Source organism: Marmota flaviventris, chromosome 3, assembly GCF_047511675.1.
Source record: "Marmota flaviventris isolate mMarFla1 chromosome 3, mMarFla1.hap1, whole genome shotgun sequence".
Classification (NCBI taxonomy): Eukaryota; Metazoa; Chordata; class Mammalia; order Rodentia; family Sciuridae; genus Marmota; species Marmota flaviventris.
In genome coordinates, this window is record NC_092500.1 from 25,900,055 (window position 1) to 25,917,197 (window position 17,143).

Here is a 17,143-nt window from a genome sequence, read left to right on the forward strand (position 1 = left end):
ATACCTTTTGAATCAGAAAGTTCTTTCTATGTACCTGTTATATTTAAAGCTATTCATATTTAGTCATCCTAGAAATAGAGAACAGTTAATGACTATAGCCCATGTTTGGTCTATTGTTATAGTGTAGTGTTCACAACCCCCAAAAAATATGCTTAAACAAAAGTATGATGTGAATATTTGTTCTGGGGTAGTAAATGGGCCCTTTTACCTGGATATTTTTGGCAGATGGTAGCAAATGAGACTGAAGGTAGATTGGGGCTAATTGTGTAGGACCCTAATAGGTTAGAATGTTTTGACTTTTTCTCAGGAGCTTTTGAGTGAGAGTGAGAAGGTGGATACGAATTTTTTGTATATTAACTTAGTAATACTTTGTCATTTAGTCTGGAGAAGCAAAATATACTGAAAGCAGGGATTACAAAAAGTTCTTAATAGTCAGTAGTGATGGTGTACACTTGTGATCCCAGCTGTTCTGGAGGCTGAGGCAGGAGGATCGCAAATTCAAGGCCAGCCTGGGCAAGACCCTGTCTCAAAATGAAATTTTAAAAAGGACAGTGGTAAATGCTTGCTTAGTTTGTGAGAGGCCCTGGGTTCAATCCCCAATACTGTAAAACAAACAAAAGCTCTAGTAAGGTAAGAAAAGTCTGATTTTTTTATAGTAAAAAGGAATGACAAGAAAGGGGTGCACTTTACATTTTAAAGTTGAGTATTGATGTTTATACATAAAAACTTAAGAGAGTAAAGCAGAGAAGGTTCTCAGGTTGTAAGTATGGATTAAAGGTAGCATAATATGGGTATCAATACCAGAAGCTGGTAAGTCAGAGGTTGAAGGTAGATTGAAAACAAGAATGATGAATTTGAGTAATAAGAGTTGTTAATTTTATAACATTATGTAAGGGACTATTCAATAAACATGAGATTATTTTGGAAATGTGTTGATTTGATCATCTGAGCAATTTTTTATGATTATTAAAATGTAAATTTTAATAATCATATTATTAAAAGATATGGGCACATATCTTTTAATAATAAAGATAGTGGGCACAATATCTTTATTTCATTCATTTATTTTATGTGGTGCCTGGGATTGAACCCAGTGTCCACACATGTGAGGCAAGTGCTTCATCACTAAGCCACAATCCTGGCCTCTTCATCACTAAGCCACAATGCTGGCCCCTTAAAATGTATATTTAATAATAAAAAGCTATATGTTGTATTGTGAGTAGGGAGTACTACAATATTGCTTCAGAATTTGCTGCTATTGTTGGTGCATATTATTATTATTATTATTATTTTAAAGTATTTTTTAGTTGTAGATAGACACCTTTATTTTATTTATTTATTTTTATGTGTTGTTGAGGATTGAACCCAGTGTCTCACATGTGCTAGGCAAGCACTTTACCACTGAACCACAACCCCAGTCCTATTTGGCTCTTTTGTGTATATGTAAACATATCTGTGTGTATTATTCATATTATTTTCTTTGTTATGCAGTGAGGAAGATCTAACTTATCATTTTTAGTTTGTAATTCAGATAGATTACTTTATCCATGGATATTCTGATTTTTCATTTTTTAAAAATTAAAAATAACATTGTAAAAGAGTATTGTGTATTATCTTTGGTACTTTGTTCAACTATTTTTATAGAATAAATCCCTAGAATTAGGCAAGAGGAAGGAAGCAGATTTATCATTTTAATACCAGTAACTTTCTAGAAAGATTAGTATTGAGTCTTGTGTACATGTGTGCAAATTAATAATGTGATTTTTTATTTTTAGACATGTGTTTGAGTGGGGGACCTTCAAGTAATGTGTGATAGTATATTCCCCTTTGGTGGTCATTAAAATTAATGTACAGGAAGGCCATGGAATTTTAGGCATTGTTTCTACATACTTTTGGCATGGAAAATATAACCCATATTTTAGTTCATTGGGAAACTATAACCCAATACCATTGGCTGGTGGTTTTAAGAGTAGAAATTTATTTCTTACAGTTCCAAAGACTATGAAGTCCCAAAGATCAGGGTGCCAGCAGATTTGGTGTCTAATGAGGCCTCACTTCTTGGTTTGCAGATAGCTGTCATAAGTCCTCAAATGGTGGAGATAGCAAGCTGTAGTTCCGTTTTTCTTTTCTTTTTCTTGTTACTGGGATTTGAACCTAGGGATGCTTTACCACTGAGCTATATCCCCAGCCCTTTTTATTTATTTATTTTTTTGAGACAGGGTCTTGCTAAATTGTGAAGGGTAGCCTCAAACTTGGGATCCTCCTGTCTCAGCCCCTCAAGCCTCTGAGATCACAGGGGCTGTGTCACCAGCCTGGCTCTAGTTTTTCTCTTTTCTTATTAGAACACTACCCATCATAAGGCTCTACCCTCAAGACCTTATGTAAACCTAATTACTTCCCAAAGAACCCTAGCTTCTAATATTGTCACATTGGAGATTAGGGCTTTAACATTTGAATCTGTGTAGGACAAGATATACAGTCTAAGGCAAGGACTATATATATATATTTAATAGGAACTAGAATTAGAGATGAGGTTAGTAATTAAGGGATATGCTATCAGGAAAATATATATTTCCATGTCTATATAATATTTTATATATATATATATATATATATATATATATATATATATATATATATGAAATGAATGATTAATGATGTTGATTATAGAACTACACTTTTCTTAGTTATTTATAATAAGAACACTTTTTCATCATTTTTAAGTCTAATGTAGTAAACACATGGTTACTATCATAAAGAAGCTGGGACACGCTCAGTGGTGGAGAACTTGCCTAGCATGCTTGAAGCTCAGGTTTCAATCCCCAGCACTGAAAAAGAAAAACAGAAAACCTTCATACTACTGGGTCAGTGCTTTTGGGGGTAGGTGAAGTGATTTAATTTCCTCCTCTTAGCACAGTACATAACACCTAGGAACTGATTAATATTTATGTGTTGATTGATTTCTGATCTGAATCCGCAGCCTGAATGCAGTTTGTGTTGTGTCAAAGAGCCTTTATAGCATTAAACACAGATATTGTCACTTGTAGACAGAGTCTTTGATTCTCCCCAGTCACTTAGCAAGTTCCAGATAGTTTTCCCTCTGACTTAGGAATATGCATTTTGTGCTAGTATCCACCCTTGAAGTTTAGCCCAATGGTTTCAGGAAACATGACTCTGGTTTGTGAATTTAGGAGTACCTAAACTGGAAAAGTCCATAGTTCTGATATAGTTAGGTTACTGCTAGAAGATCAGACTCTCAAAGTTGAAGACACAAGGTAAATTACTTAAATTTAGAGATGGGTATTATAGATAGCCAAAGAATCTTTGTGTGGAAGTAAAGAAAACATGATTACACTTTATTCTTGTACTTTATTTTGTGAACAATTGAAAAATTTGAAAACTGGGTTTTGTTATAAAAACGATAAGGAAAATAATAAATGACAAAAGAAAAGTAAAACCAAATGAAGTTCAAATTCACTGATCACTAACCAAAGTTATTTCTCTGTGCAGGTATAATTTGGTTTCCTGAGATTCTGTCTTAGCAAGAAAGAAGTGGGAAATACTCTTCAAAAAAGAACTAAAATCACAGTAAAGCCACAATTTATTATTATATGGTTGTCAGCTTATTTACCAATATGGACACTTTTCCCAACATTTTTCCAACTGGTGGAGACACTGGACTAAATTCTGAATCTGAGTTCCAAAAAATGTTAATTGATGAAAGGTTACGATGTGACCATCATAAAACTAATTATCAGACTCTCAAAGTTGAACACACAAGGTAAATTACTTAAATTTAGAGGTGGGTATCATGAGATTGTTAAAAAAGTTATTGGCTAAATGTTTGCTCTGGAACTGTAGTATAATTTTATTATTTTGCAGTGTATTCATTCAACACTTTCAATGTAGTAAAATTTTACTTTAAAATTACTTTGTTCAAAGCAATGATATTAAGTGGGTTGGGTTTATAAAATCTTATTTTCAAAATAGCAAGACATAGAATTACCCAGGTGGCTAAATATCTTTTTCCCTCTGATTATAAAGTTGCGTTCGGATACTACAGTGTTAATAAAGTAATGCAGTTAGAGAACAAAGGACATACTTAAAATTGAATTTTTTTAATGTTTTTTTAAATCAGATTGCAGGGTGAGTACATAAAATCACAAAATGAACTCAAGCGCTTGTTAAATGAAAAGGAAACAAACCAGGAAAAATTCCAGCTACTGCTTGAAGAGCTAAAAGGGGAATTAGTAGAGAAAACTAAAGATTTAGAAGAAATAAAACTGCAGGTAAGAAAATATATTTGAGTTTGTATAAAACTAGTCAGATAGGGGAAGTAAGTAGTTTTGATAAATGTGTTAAATTGCATCTTTTTCATTTTTATTTTTGGCAGTACTGGGAGGTCAAACCTAGGGACTTGTACATGCTAGGGAAGTATGCTCTACCAATGAGCTCTGCATCTCCAGCTCTGTCTCTTTATCTTTAGTGATTTTTTTCTTTGCTATATTTCCAGCTGCTATAATTTAATCTTCTTTTATATTCTATTATGTGTTCTAGAATATTAGCTATCATGAAAGGGAAACCATGAAACAAACTTATGTAAATTAGTACTATATTACCTACTCTGAAATATTTCAACATTCAGAATAATTAGGGAAAAGGCCAGTTTGAGTTGATTAAAATTCAGAATTAAAGAATTTCTTTCAAAAGATGTTACTAGTTTTTGTGTGTTTATTACAACTGAAACTAAAGTAAAAATGATTGATGGTTATTTTTTATCATTTTGTTACTGGGGATTGAAACCCCCAGAGGTGCTTACCCGTTGAGCCACATCCCCAGCCCTTTTTATTTATTTTTTATTTTGAGACAGAGTCTTTCTAAATTGCTGAGAGCCTCGCTAAGGTGCTGAAGTTGGTTTTGAGCTTGTAGCCCTCCTGCCTCATCCTCCCGAGGTTGCTGGGATTATAGATGTGCACTATTGAGCCTTATTTGATAGTTATTTTTAAGGAGTTTCTTAAAAGAGATTGTAAAAACAATATGTATGCACAATTTATGTGCACATTGTAATGGGTTTTTGAAGTAAAAGACAATTGATACAAAAATACTAAACTACTGTTTCTTGGGTATTTTTTACACTGGTCATTTTTCATGTGCCTCCAAACTAAAAAAAGGCTTAGTAGTCAAGCTTACCAGTCAAGCTTAGTAGCTTTTTTGTTTTTTAATATTTATTTTTTTAAGTGTAGATGGATACAACACAATGTTTTTTTTTTTATGTGGTTCTGAGAATCGAACCCGGGGCCCGCCCGTGCCAGGGGAGCACTCTACCTCTGAGCCACAATCCCAACCCAAGCTTAGTAGTTTTAAATTAATCAAATATGAATGAATGATATTTTCCTGTATCTCTTTACTTTCTGAATAGCATCAGCAAACAATGGTATGAATAATAAGATTATTAATACCAAAGTCATAAGTTCATAGAGTAAGAAGGTAATTTTTTAAGTTATCTAATCTGGCATGTCATCCAGCATAGATTTCCTTGACAGCAGCCTTAGCAGTTTATCATTCAGAATCTTCAAGTCTTCTGCTGTTGGGAATACCACTAAGGTTTGGTTTGGGGAAGGAGAATGCTTGGGCTGGAATCTACACCATGATCAGCTTCATTTCTAGATATATTTGGAACATTTAAACAAAGTAAAAACCTCAGAGATGTGAGTGAAAGGGGGCAATGTAAATATAAGCCAGTAGAATCAGTGAATTAATTTGTTTTATGAATATTCAGAGGCTCAATTTAGCTATTTGCTTTAAGGGATGCTTGCAATTTGTGCAAATTATAAGTGAAGAAAACTTCAACAGTAAGATCATTAAGAAATATTTCAGTGAAAATTTATGAAAGGTGATTATCTTAAAAATAATCATGTATTATCTAATTGCAAAAAATGCCTTGTCCAAGATTTAATGTTGTCACTGACTTTTATAGAAAATAAATTGAAAAGAAATTTATTTAAAGAGCATTTCTGCATAGTGAATGGGAATAATCATACCAAGCTCATAGGATAATTGTAAAGATCCAATAAGAGATTGCATAGAAGGTTGCCACTACTGTGCTTTGATGTAGTTAGTGATCAATATGTGTTAGCTATTATTGTTACAGGCTGAATATTTCTTTTCTGCAATGCGTGGAACCAAAAGTATTTCAGATTTTGGAGTTTTAAAATTTTTTCAGTTATTTGCATTGACTTCACTGGATGAGCATTCCTAGTCTGTAAATCTGAAATCCCAAATCCGGAATTCTTTGAACATCTTGGAGCATTTCAGATTTTACATTTTTGAATTAGGAATACTTAACTAGTATGTTGTTATTGTGTGCTAAAGGCAAAATCTTTTTCTAACACGAGAAATCATTGATATGTATTTGTTTAAAACTAAAAAAAGTTACCATAAATGTATATGTTGTTTTTGTGCCAGGCCATCAAAAATGTATAACCCATGTTTTCCTATTTTGTTTTGGTTACTAAGATGCTCATATCAAAATTTATTACTTAGTTTCACTACTTAATATATTAAGAATTTTTGGCACAGTATTTGCCCTCTTAAATGAAAAAATACTTTGAAAACATTTTTTGTTACTATTTGGCCACTTTATGTTACTATTACTGCAGGTGTTGGAGTATTAAAGATTTGTTTATGTAGGTAATGATACCTAGGTTATAAGACAAGTAGTTGCAATGCTTCTTTGAAAGTCTTAAATATGGGAGAGTTTCTCCTAAAATAAAATGGAGAAAATCCTATAATGTCTTTGGTTTGTGTATGTTTGGGTCTGGGCAAAGAAGAGATTTTTATTATGTGCTTAATTTTAATGATTCTAGGAATATATAAAAAAATCTTAGAGATTCTTTATTAGAGACCTCAAGGATCAGAAGACTTCTAAACCTTTGTTTGCTATTAGGTGATCTAGGCCAGTGCTGCACATCACTGTAAAATTTAAAGCACTGTTTCCAAGAGGTATCTATGACATAATTAAACATGTTTAAGGAGCTATATGGGTATTGCATAGCTGCATCGCTGCACAGGGTAGCGAGCACAGGTCAGCTAACTTTCTGCTTACTTTGCCCTGTGCCTTCTACAAATTGTCAGCAAAGTTTGCAGGAGATCATTTGCCTCCACAGGACAAACCCCTTCTTACTGTTTGTTTTATATTTGTTCCATGTATTCTTTGTTTCCCTTTTCATGTTTTATTTAATCTTTTTTTGTTGCTTATGACTCTACTCTCTTTGCTGGCTTATTGGCATCAGCTGTTTGTGTTGCTTTAAATATTGCATTAGCCTTAACATATACCATCTTTTACTTTAGGATTTATAAAATATAATTTATCTCTGCCAATCCCAACCATAAACCCCATACTAGATTATTATTTTTGTTTAAAATGCCATTATCTTTAAAACAGTTTTAAATAATAATAAAAATCATATATTTACCCATGTAGTTGTGGATTTCAGTGCTTTTCATTTCTTCATATATCCATATTTCCATCTAGTACTTTAAAAAATTTTTTTCCTGTGTTTTAAGGACTTTAACATTTCTTACAGCAGTGTGGCTCTGCTGGTGAGAATATTTTTCAGCTTTTTATTTTTATGTTTTTACATCAGAAAAGGGTTTTGTGTGTGTGTGTGTGTGTGTGTGTGTATGTGTGTGTGTGTGTTTGCATGCGTGCGCACGCTGAGAATTGAACTCAGGGATATATAACCACTGAACCACATTCCCAGCCCTTTTTTGTATAATATTTAGAGACAGGATCTCACTGAGTTGCTTAGCACCTTGTTGCTGAGGCTGGCTTTGAACTCACGATCCTCCTACTTCAGCCTCTCAAGCTGGGATTACAGGTGTGCACCACTGCACCTGGCTGAAAAAGTTTGTTTTATAAATTTTCACTGAATATTATATTCTAAGTTAACAGATTTTTTCCCTCCAGTATCTTAAAGATGTTACTCTATTGTCCTCTCATTATGTTGTTTCACTGTTCTTTAGTTTGGTTTGTACCTAAGCTTTGGCTTCCTTCTTCCTTTGGTGCATCATTCTTTCTATCCAAAATATCTTTTTTCTTTGTCTTTACCTGTTGGGTAAAGCTTCCATTGCCTACTTTATTTGTATGTATGAGGTATTTTTCATTTCAGAATTTGATTACTTAGGGAAAAAAAATGAGCTTCAGGTGGGTCTTTGTGATCTTTAGAAAGTTATTTAGATTTTAGGGTGCCTCATTGAAGCTACATAGTGGGATTGTTGTGGGGCTTAAATAAATTAATGCAGGTAAGATGCTTAGAGTAGTGTGGTATGTACATTATAGTACATTGCACAATGCTTTTGGTTTAGTGGACTTTAATAGTAAAATGTAATATTTTAAGTAAAATGTATGGAATATTGATAATTAAATAAAGTAAATTGAGCATTTTCATTTTCATAGAAATTTACATAACTCCAGGCTAGATTTTTTTTTTTTTTGGTGGTTCTGGGGATTGACCCCATGGCCTCATGCATGTTAGGCAAGTGCTCTCACACTGAGCTACGACATCCCCAGTCCTAGATTAATTTTATAACCAGTATTTGGGCATTCATGAAGTAATAATTGAGTGATTTCTATGTAGTAGGCATTGGTGGGAAGTGTCTGCAAATACAGTGAGGAATAGACAAACTGTGTTTGCTTATATGAACTTTATATAAATATTTAATCATTCATCGAAATATGAGTTTTATAAGAGTATGAGAGAGGAGAGCCTAAATTAGTTTTGCTGGTCAGAAAAAAAATTAGCTGTTTCTGACTGAAAGTAAGTCTGAAGAATTCTCTTGGTATAATAAAGTTTTATACCTTTATTAAGTTTATATATGTTAATTATTAATAGCTATTATAATTCAATTATTATAATAATTTATTAAATTATGCCATAAGCCTTTGTATCCAAACCAAGCCTTAGTTGCCAACATGGTTGTTCTTAATAATTACAGTATTAATCAGTGATTGTCTTTACCTCATATTAATGAAATTTTTGACATCTGGGAGAACCTTAAATTGAGATTCTAAAAGTATTTTTTTCAAATAATGGTTCTATTTATGCAGTGATTGTGGTAAAATAGCTGCATTTTGAAAATATCTATGAATTGAATTCCATTGCCATAATTAGAAGGAGAGACTTGAAATTTGGAGAATTCTTTCAGTATTTGTAATTTCATATTTGTAATTCTCTCTCTACATATTAGGTTTTAACACCACAAAAATTGGAATTGTTAAGAGCCCAAATACAACAGGAATTAGAAACTCCAATGAGAGAACGTTTACGGAATCTGGATGAAGTAAGTAATTATGTAGATGAACTATTCATTTATCTTCATGTGATTATGAAAGTTGATGAAAAGCATCCTTCCTTTACTCAAAATCTCTTCAGTGGCTCCCCTTTAAAGAGTCCATATTGTGGCCTCTAAGGCTTCACAGGATTGCAGTGCATTATTTCTCTGGCCTCGTTTCCTCCATCCTAATTGGCCTCTTGATGTTTCTTTGGCACTCTAAAAGTGGTGAAGTTCAAGAGCCATTGCTGTAGCATTATTTCTGCTTTGAATATTCATCCTCCAGATTTATCTTGGCTAACTTCTTCATCTCTTGCAAGTCTCTGTTTAAAATGTTACTTTTGTCACTGAGGCCTACTTGACTTCCCCCTCATCTTTCCCCATTTAATATTGCAATCTGCTTTCCCCATCACTACTTAAATCTTTGGATCCCCCTTACCTTGCTGTATTTTTAATCTTTTCTCAAGTACCTTCTACCTTCTAACATGCTAACTGATTTATTTATTGTGCTTATTTTCTGTTAGCACCTTTAGAATGGAAGTTGCACAAGAGGAAGAACTTCTGTATTTATTTTGTTCATTATTTCAAGTTCCTAGAATAGTTCGTGACATACAGTATATAGGTGCTCAATTAGTTTTTTTCCCCAATGAAGGAATGCATTTCATGCACTTAAGAAAGGAAAATATTTGTTAGTTGTCCTTCAGGTTGAGACCGGTCTCCTTTTATAAAGTATTGGTATGATGTGATTAAATGTTTAATAAAAGGAAGAGGAAAAGACTACAGATATTAAGTAGATTTGGTACTGTGCTAGACATTTTGTACTATACCTTTTTAAACAAATATATTTAGGCCTTATATGTACAAATGATCATTGTCCCCTTTCAAGTGTACCCCTTTGGGAGATTATAGTCTAGTGATATACCATTACATGGAATGGTCATGGAATCCTCTTTTATAATGGTTTATTGGCTTGATACTATGATCTTTTGAATATATTGCTAGTGGCAGTATTCTGGTTTGAGAATAGACTTAATTTTTGGAAATGAAATCACTCAAACTTAAGGTAGTTGATAAAGTAAAAAGAGGTTTTTAAAATCAAAACAAATTATCTCTAATATTATGAAACCCATTTTCTTGGCTTGTCAACTGGCTTAGGAACCTTTCAACTAAAGATGTACAGTGATAAAAACAAAAACAAAAAATTTACAGCAAGGCTGATTGATATTTCGAGAGATATTTTCCCTCATTACCTAGTTTCTTAATACTTCTTGAAATAATGTCTCTTGCATCTTTCTGCTATTTTGCCTGTTTCTTGTTAAGTTTTTATTTTTTTGTTTCTTTTTTAATTTATAAATGACAGCGGAATGCATTACAATTCTTATTACACATCTAGAGCACAATTTTTCATACCTCTGGTTGTATTCACAGTATATTCACACCAATTCATGCTTTCATACATGTACTTTGGATAATAATGACCATCACATTCCACCATCATTTCTAATCCCATTCCCCTTCCCTTCCCCTCCAACCCCTCTGCCCTATCTAGAGTTCCAGCTGTTATAGGTGGTTAGGAAGCAGGATTGGAGCCCCCTGGGGAATTGTATGTGTTTCTGGTGAGTGGGAGACAGTCCTACAAATATCCTTCAGGGTGGTGCAGTGAGTAGAGCTATCATTCTAATATTTGTTTGCACCTTAAGGTACTCTACTAAATATTCTGTTCTTTTATCTACTTTGAGTTCATCTTGCCTAAATTTTAGAGGAGTATCTTATACTTTAAAAAATCTAGCTATATTTTGAAAGGTGTGTTGCATTCTTAAACATTATTTATTAAGCCCAGAGGTCACACCTTTTTCATGCTGTACATTTTTTATTATAATGAGGATCAGTGAAGAAACAACATTAATTAAATGATAATTGTTTTCATTGGTACCTTCTCAGTAATTCTGTCTGTAGGATGCTTAGGAGGACTTTTCTAAGTTTCATTTGTATTCCTATTAATTTCGTTTTTTTACTTTCAGAATGGCTACCGATATACTATGTAGTTTTATTTCTAAAAGTGATTTTTTGGACTGAGTACAAATTTCACTTTTAAATTTGTTATAAATTGCAATCTTATTTTAGGAAGTGGAGAAGTATAGAGCTGAATATAATAAGCTTCGCTATGAACATACATTTCTCAAGTCAGAATTTGAACACCAGAAAGAAGAATTTGCACGCATTTCAGAAGAGGAAAAAATAAAATATGAATCAGAGGTAAGTAATTGATTATACTAGTTTATTCAAAATTTCTCTAGTCAATAAAATTTTATGATTACGTATTTTTGTATATCTCGAATTAGAGTTGATTGCATGATTATGTTTTAATAATTAATGATGAAGTATTTGTAATGGTTTTCATTTACTCTCTAACAACACTTTTCTTGTGAATGTTCTGTTTTGGCTGTTTGATTTTTAAAATTTCTTTGCTCTTTAATTTTTCTCTGCCAATTGAGATAAACACTTTGGGGATTTCCATACTATATAGTCTCTTGTCTCTCATAGCCATGGACATAAATTTCTAGTTTATGTGATAAATATAGATTATGTGATTCCTTGTTTAGCAGTGTCCCCTCTACTTCTTGAACCAAACTACTGCCTGGGGAGCTCTAGCTGTCAGTCATAGCACCTTGTTTCCATTGATATAAACAAAGAGATTTTACCTTCATGTATGCCCACCACCTGCAGAAAGTATACTTTCTTCTTTCTGACATCTGCAGCTGCAAAATTTTCTCTCTGCTACCTACAGCATGCACTCCTATTCCATCTTCATTTCTTTTGCCAGCTTTTCTACTCATTTTCAGGTTTGTCTCCTAGTTTTACTAAAAATGGGGATTCTGTTTTTCATTCCTCATGTTACTTTCAGATGCTTTTTCAAGAGGGAAGGAGAGAAATACCAATTTTCTTCTGCACATTCATAAAAAGAACTTGTTGGGCTGGGGTTGTGGCTTAGTGGTAGAGCACTTGCCTAGCAAGTGTGAGGCACTGGGTTTGATTCTCAGCACCACATTAAAAAAATAAATAAATAAAAGCAAATAACTTGTTGTCTGTAGGTAGGTTATACATTTCTTTGTAGAAACATTTGTATTTTATATTTTTATATTAATTTTATTTGGAATTAAAAGTTAAAATATTATTCCTTCTTTTACCAATTATTATTTATAATGTTCTAGGCATCTAATAAAAACTAACTTAAATAAATAAATAAATATATGTGTATACATATGTGTGTGTGTGTGTGTATAATGTTGTAGATAGACACAATACCTCTATTTTGTTTACTTATTTTTATGTGGTACTGAGGATCCAAGCCAGTGCCTCATATGTACTAGGCAATAATAAAAACTAAAACTGTGCCTTTGTAATTAGGCTGACTTATTCTTTTTTTTTTTTTGTTATTGTTCTTTTTAGTTATACATGAAAATAGAATGTATTTTGACATATCTTACATACTTCCCATTCTTGTGGCTGTATATGACATGGAGTTACACTGGTGGTGTATTCATATATGAACATAGGAAAGTTATGTCCAATTCATTCTACTGTCTTTCCCATTCTTGTTTCTTTTCCCATCCTTCCCCTCCATTCCTCGCTGTTCAGTCCAGTCTAGTGAACCACCCTGCCCCAGCCTATTTTGGGTCAGCATCTGCATATCATAGGGTCCTTTGGGTTTTTGGGGATTGACTTATTTAATTTAGCAGATAGTCTCAAGTTCCAGCCATTTACCAGCAAATACCATAATTTCATTTTTCTTTATGATTGAATAATATTCCATTATGTACATGAATCACATTTTCTTTATCCATTCATCTGTTGAAGGGCACCTAAGTTGGTTCCATAGCTTAGCTATTGTGAATTGAGCTACTATGAACACTGATGTGGCTGCATCACTATAGTATGCTGATTTTAAATCCTTTGGATATATGCTGAGGAGTTGGATAACTGGATCAAATGGTGGTTCCATTCCAAGTTTTCGGAGAAATCTCCATACTTATTTGCAGAGTGGTTGCACCAATTTGCAGTCCCACCAGCAATGCATGAGTGTACCTTTCCCCCTATATTCTCACCAACATTTATTGTTACTTGTATTCTTGATAACTGCCATTCTGACTAGAATGAGATGAAATCTCAGTGTAATTTTAATTAGCATTTCTCTAATTTCTAGGGATGTTGAACAGTTTTTCATATATTTGTTGACCATTCTTATTTCTTCTCTGAAGTGTCTAGTACCCTTACCCATGTATTGATTGGGTTACTTGTTTTTTGGTGTTTTTAGTTCTTTATATATGCTGGAGATTAGTGCTCTGACGTGTAGGTGGCAAATATTTTTTCCATTCGATAGGGTCTCTCTTCATGTTCTTGATTGTTTGTTGTGAAGAAGCTTTTTTAGTTTGATAAAATCTCATTTCTTTATTTATTTAGTTTTTAAATTTATTTTTTAGTTGTAGGTGGACACAATACCTTTTTATTTTTTATTTATGTGGTGCTGAGGATGGAACCCAGAGCCTCACGCATGCAAGACAGTGCTCTGTAGCTGAGCCCCAGCCCCAGCTCCTTATTTTATTTTAATACATATGGATTTCCAGTTTTCCCAGCACCATTTGTTGAAGAGGCTATCTTTTCTCCAATGTATGTTTATGGTGCCTTTGTCAAGTATTAGATAACTTTATTTATGTGGGTTTGTCTCTGTGTCTTCTATTCTGTCTTCATACCTGTTTTGATGCCAATACCGTGCCCTCTTTGTTACTACAGCTCTATAATATAATTTAAGGTCTGGTATTGTGATGCCTCCTGCTTCACTTTTCTCGGTGAGGATTGTTTTGGCTATTCTGGGCCTCTTATTTTTCTAAATGAATTTTATGCCTGCTTTTTCTATTTTTATAAGAATAGGCTGACTTATTCTTACCAGTGAGCAAACTGTTACATGATTATTCTATATTAGAAGCTATCTGAACTGTGAATCATTTGAGTCCATCAGCATGATAGTACCAGAATACTATAAATATTTATATTTTTTGTGTTAAAAAATTCTTTACAACTTTATGTGCTTTATTATGCATTTATTATATTGCTTCTATCATAAGAGTCAGTGAGATGGAGTAGAGCTGTCTTTTTTTCATCCATTTAAAATATATTTTTAAAAAATATATGTGTATATTTTAGTGGGAGATAGACAAAATACCTCTATTTTATTTACTTATTTTTATGTGGTGCTGAAGATCCAAGCCAGTGCCTCACATGTACTAGGTGAGCACTATACCGCTGAGTCACAACCCTAGTCCCTTTTCATCCATTTTATCTTATGATTTACTTATTTATTTATTCATTCATTTATTCTAATTAGGTATATATGATAGCAGAATGCATTTTGACTCATTGTACACAATTGCGGCACAACTTTTCATTTCTCTGGTTGTATACAATGTAAACATTGCACCATATGTGCAGTCCTACATGTACTTATTCTACCATCGTCCCTTCCCTATTCCCCCTCCCTTTGTCCAATCAAAGTTCCTCCATTTTCCAATGAGCTCCCTCTTTGCCCCCATTATGGATCAGCATCGACTTATCAGAGAGAATATTTGGCCTTTGGTTTTTGGGATTGGCTTACTTGGCATAGCATGATATTCTTCAACTCCATCCATTTTACCTGTAAATGCCATAATTTTTTTCTCTTTTAATGCTGAGTAATATTCCATTGAAGAGGCACGACTTAAATGAATTGTCCAAATTCTCACACAAAGTTAGCAGTTAGGTTAATGATAGAACTCGAAAATCCCAACTTAGGTATCTCAACCCCAAACCTAGAGTTTTTAACTTTGAAATGAACCATGATTTGAAGGTTCACTCTGATCAAAAGCCTGCCAACAATTGCAATTTTTTTAAGTGCTCTGTTGACTTACAGTATCTGTAATTATAAAGGTTTTGAATTTGTTAGTATTGTTGACTTAATGGAACTCCATATAAAATTTTTCTTGTGGAAAATAAAAATGATAAAGATTTCTTGCCTAAAATGAAGATTTAGCATATTAAGAGTGACTGTTGAAGTTCCATACTATGATCCTTTATTTAGACTTTGTATTTAAACAAATTAAATGATGAATCTGGTAATGTTTATTTGTATTTTCCAGTATCTCAGTTTTGTTGTTTCTTTTTAAAAAATAAAACTTATATCAGAAATCTAATGACAAATCTATTTTTCACCCATTAAATACGAAATGATTTTCAGAGTTTAACATTTTATTGAAAAAAAAATTTTAATTATTATTTTTATTTTTGAGGAATGCTGGGAGTTAAACCTCTCGACTATTAAAAAATTTTAAGGGTGAGTGGTGTCATTAACTTTTATAATTGGTGTATCTTCTGATAATAATCTGAAGATAAACTGCTAGCTAAGAAGTCATAATTAGTAGAATGTATAAAAGTAAGACTTTCTGATAAACTGGGTTTTTTTCCCTCTTCTACTTGCCAGTTGATTATTAAGGAACAATATTATTAAGTAAATACTTGGGGATTTACTTTCATTTTATCACTTATCTTTATACTCTAGTTTCTATACACAAACACAGAAAAAGCTGGTGAGGTACTTGTGTATATGTCATGAAGCCCCAAATGTAATTTCAAAGATAGTTTATAGTAATAGCAAATATAGTTTCAAAGTAGAATCTACTCTTGTCACCTTCCCATTTTACAATTTAAACTAGTGTTAAATATACAAATTCATGTAATAAAGTGCAAACATACCTTGTTTTATTACACTTTGCTTTATTACATTTCACAATTCTTACTTTTTTTTATTGATTGAAGGATTTTGGCAGCTTTATATTGAGCAAATCTGTAGGCACCATTTTTCCAAAAGCATGTCCTCACTTCATTATTTTGTGTCAGATTTTGGTAATTCTCACAGTATTTCCAACTTTGTTATTATCTGTTATGGTGATCTGGGACAAGTGATCTTTGCTGTACTGTGGGTAATTGTTTTGGAATGCTGTGAACTTGTCCCACAAATGTGTATTCTGACTGTGCCACAGACTGGCTGTTCCCCTGTATCTCTCTCTCTCCTTGGGTTTTCCTGTACCTTGAGACATAACAATTATAAAATTAGACTAATTAATAACCTCACAGTGTCCTCTTGGTATTCAAGTGAAAGAAAGAGTCACATATCTTTCACTTGAAACAAAATCTAGAAAATTTTTTTAAATTAAATTTTCTGATTCTGGGGACTGAGCCCAGGGCTGCTTTATCACTGAGCTAATTCCCCAGCCCATCCCCCTACCTCTCATTAAATTGCTGAGTGTCTTGCTAAGTTGTTGAGGCTGGCCTCAAATTTGTGATTCTCCTACTTCAACCTCTTGTGATTACAGATGTGTACAACCACACCAGGCAATTAACTGAATATTTTAAGCCCACTGTTGAGACATACTGCTCAGAAAAAAGGATTTCTTTCCAAAAATGACTGCTCATTGACAATGCACTTTGTTACCCAAGAGCTCTGATTGTATATATACAACAAAATTAATGTTGTTTTCGTCCCTGCTAACACAGTATTCATTCTGGAGCTCAAGGACCAAGAAGTAACTTAGTTTCAGCTTTCAAGTCTTAAATTATTTAAAAGATAAAATTCTAGCCAGATGTGGTGGTGTAAGCCTATAATCCCAGCAAATCTGGAAGCTGAGGTGAGAGGTTCTCAAGTTTGAGACCATCCTTGGCAACTTGAGATCCTTTCTCAAAATAAAAAGATAGACTGGGATCTAGTGCCCCTGGGTTCAAT

At 33.1% G+C, this 17,143-nt stretch overlaps 1 protein-coding gene across 7 annotated transcripts in view; it reads left to right on the top strand.

The window, feature by feature from the left end:
• Cep83 (centrosomal protein 83) overlaps positions 1–17,143 on the top strand; it is a 123,370-nt gene that overhangs the window by 45,156 nt on the left and 61,071 nt on the right. For all 7 annotated transcript variants that reach the window (XM_027953312.3, XM_071609641.1, XM_071609643.1 and 4 more), the window contains exons 2-5: positions 3,511–3,781; positions 4,139–4,289; positions 9,250–9,342; positions 11,458–11,589. In XM_027953312.3, coding sequence (XP_027809113.1) covers positions 3,612–3,781; positions 4,139–4,289; positions 9,250–9,342; positions 11,458–11,589 — 546 coding nt within the window. In that variant the 5' untranslated portion in view covers positions 3,511–3,611. The remainder of the gene's footprint in view (positions 1–3,510; positions 3,782–4,138; positions 4,290–9,249; positions 9,343–11,457; positions 11,590–17,143) is intronic.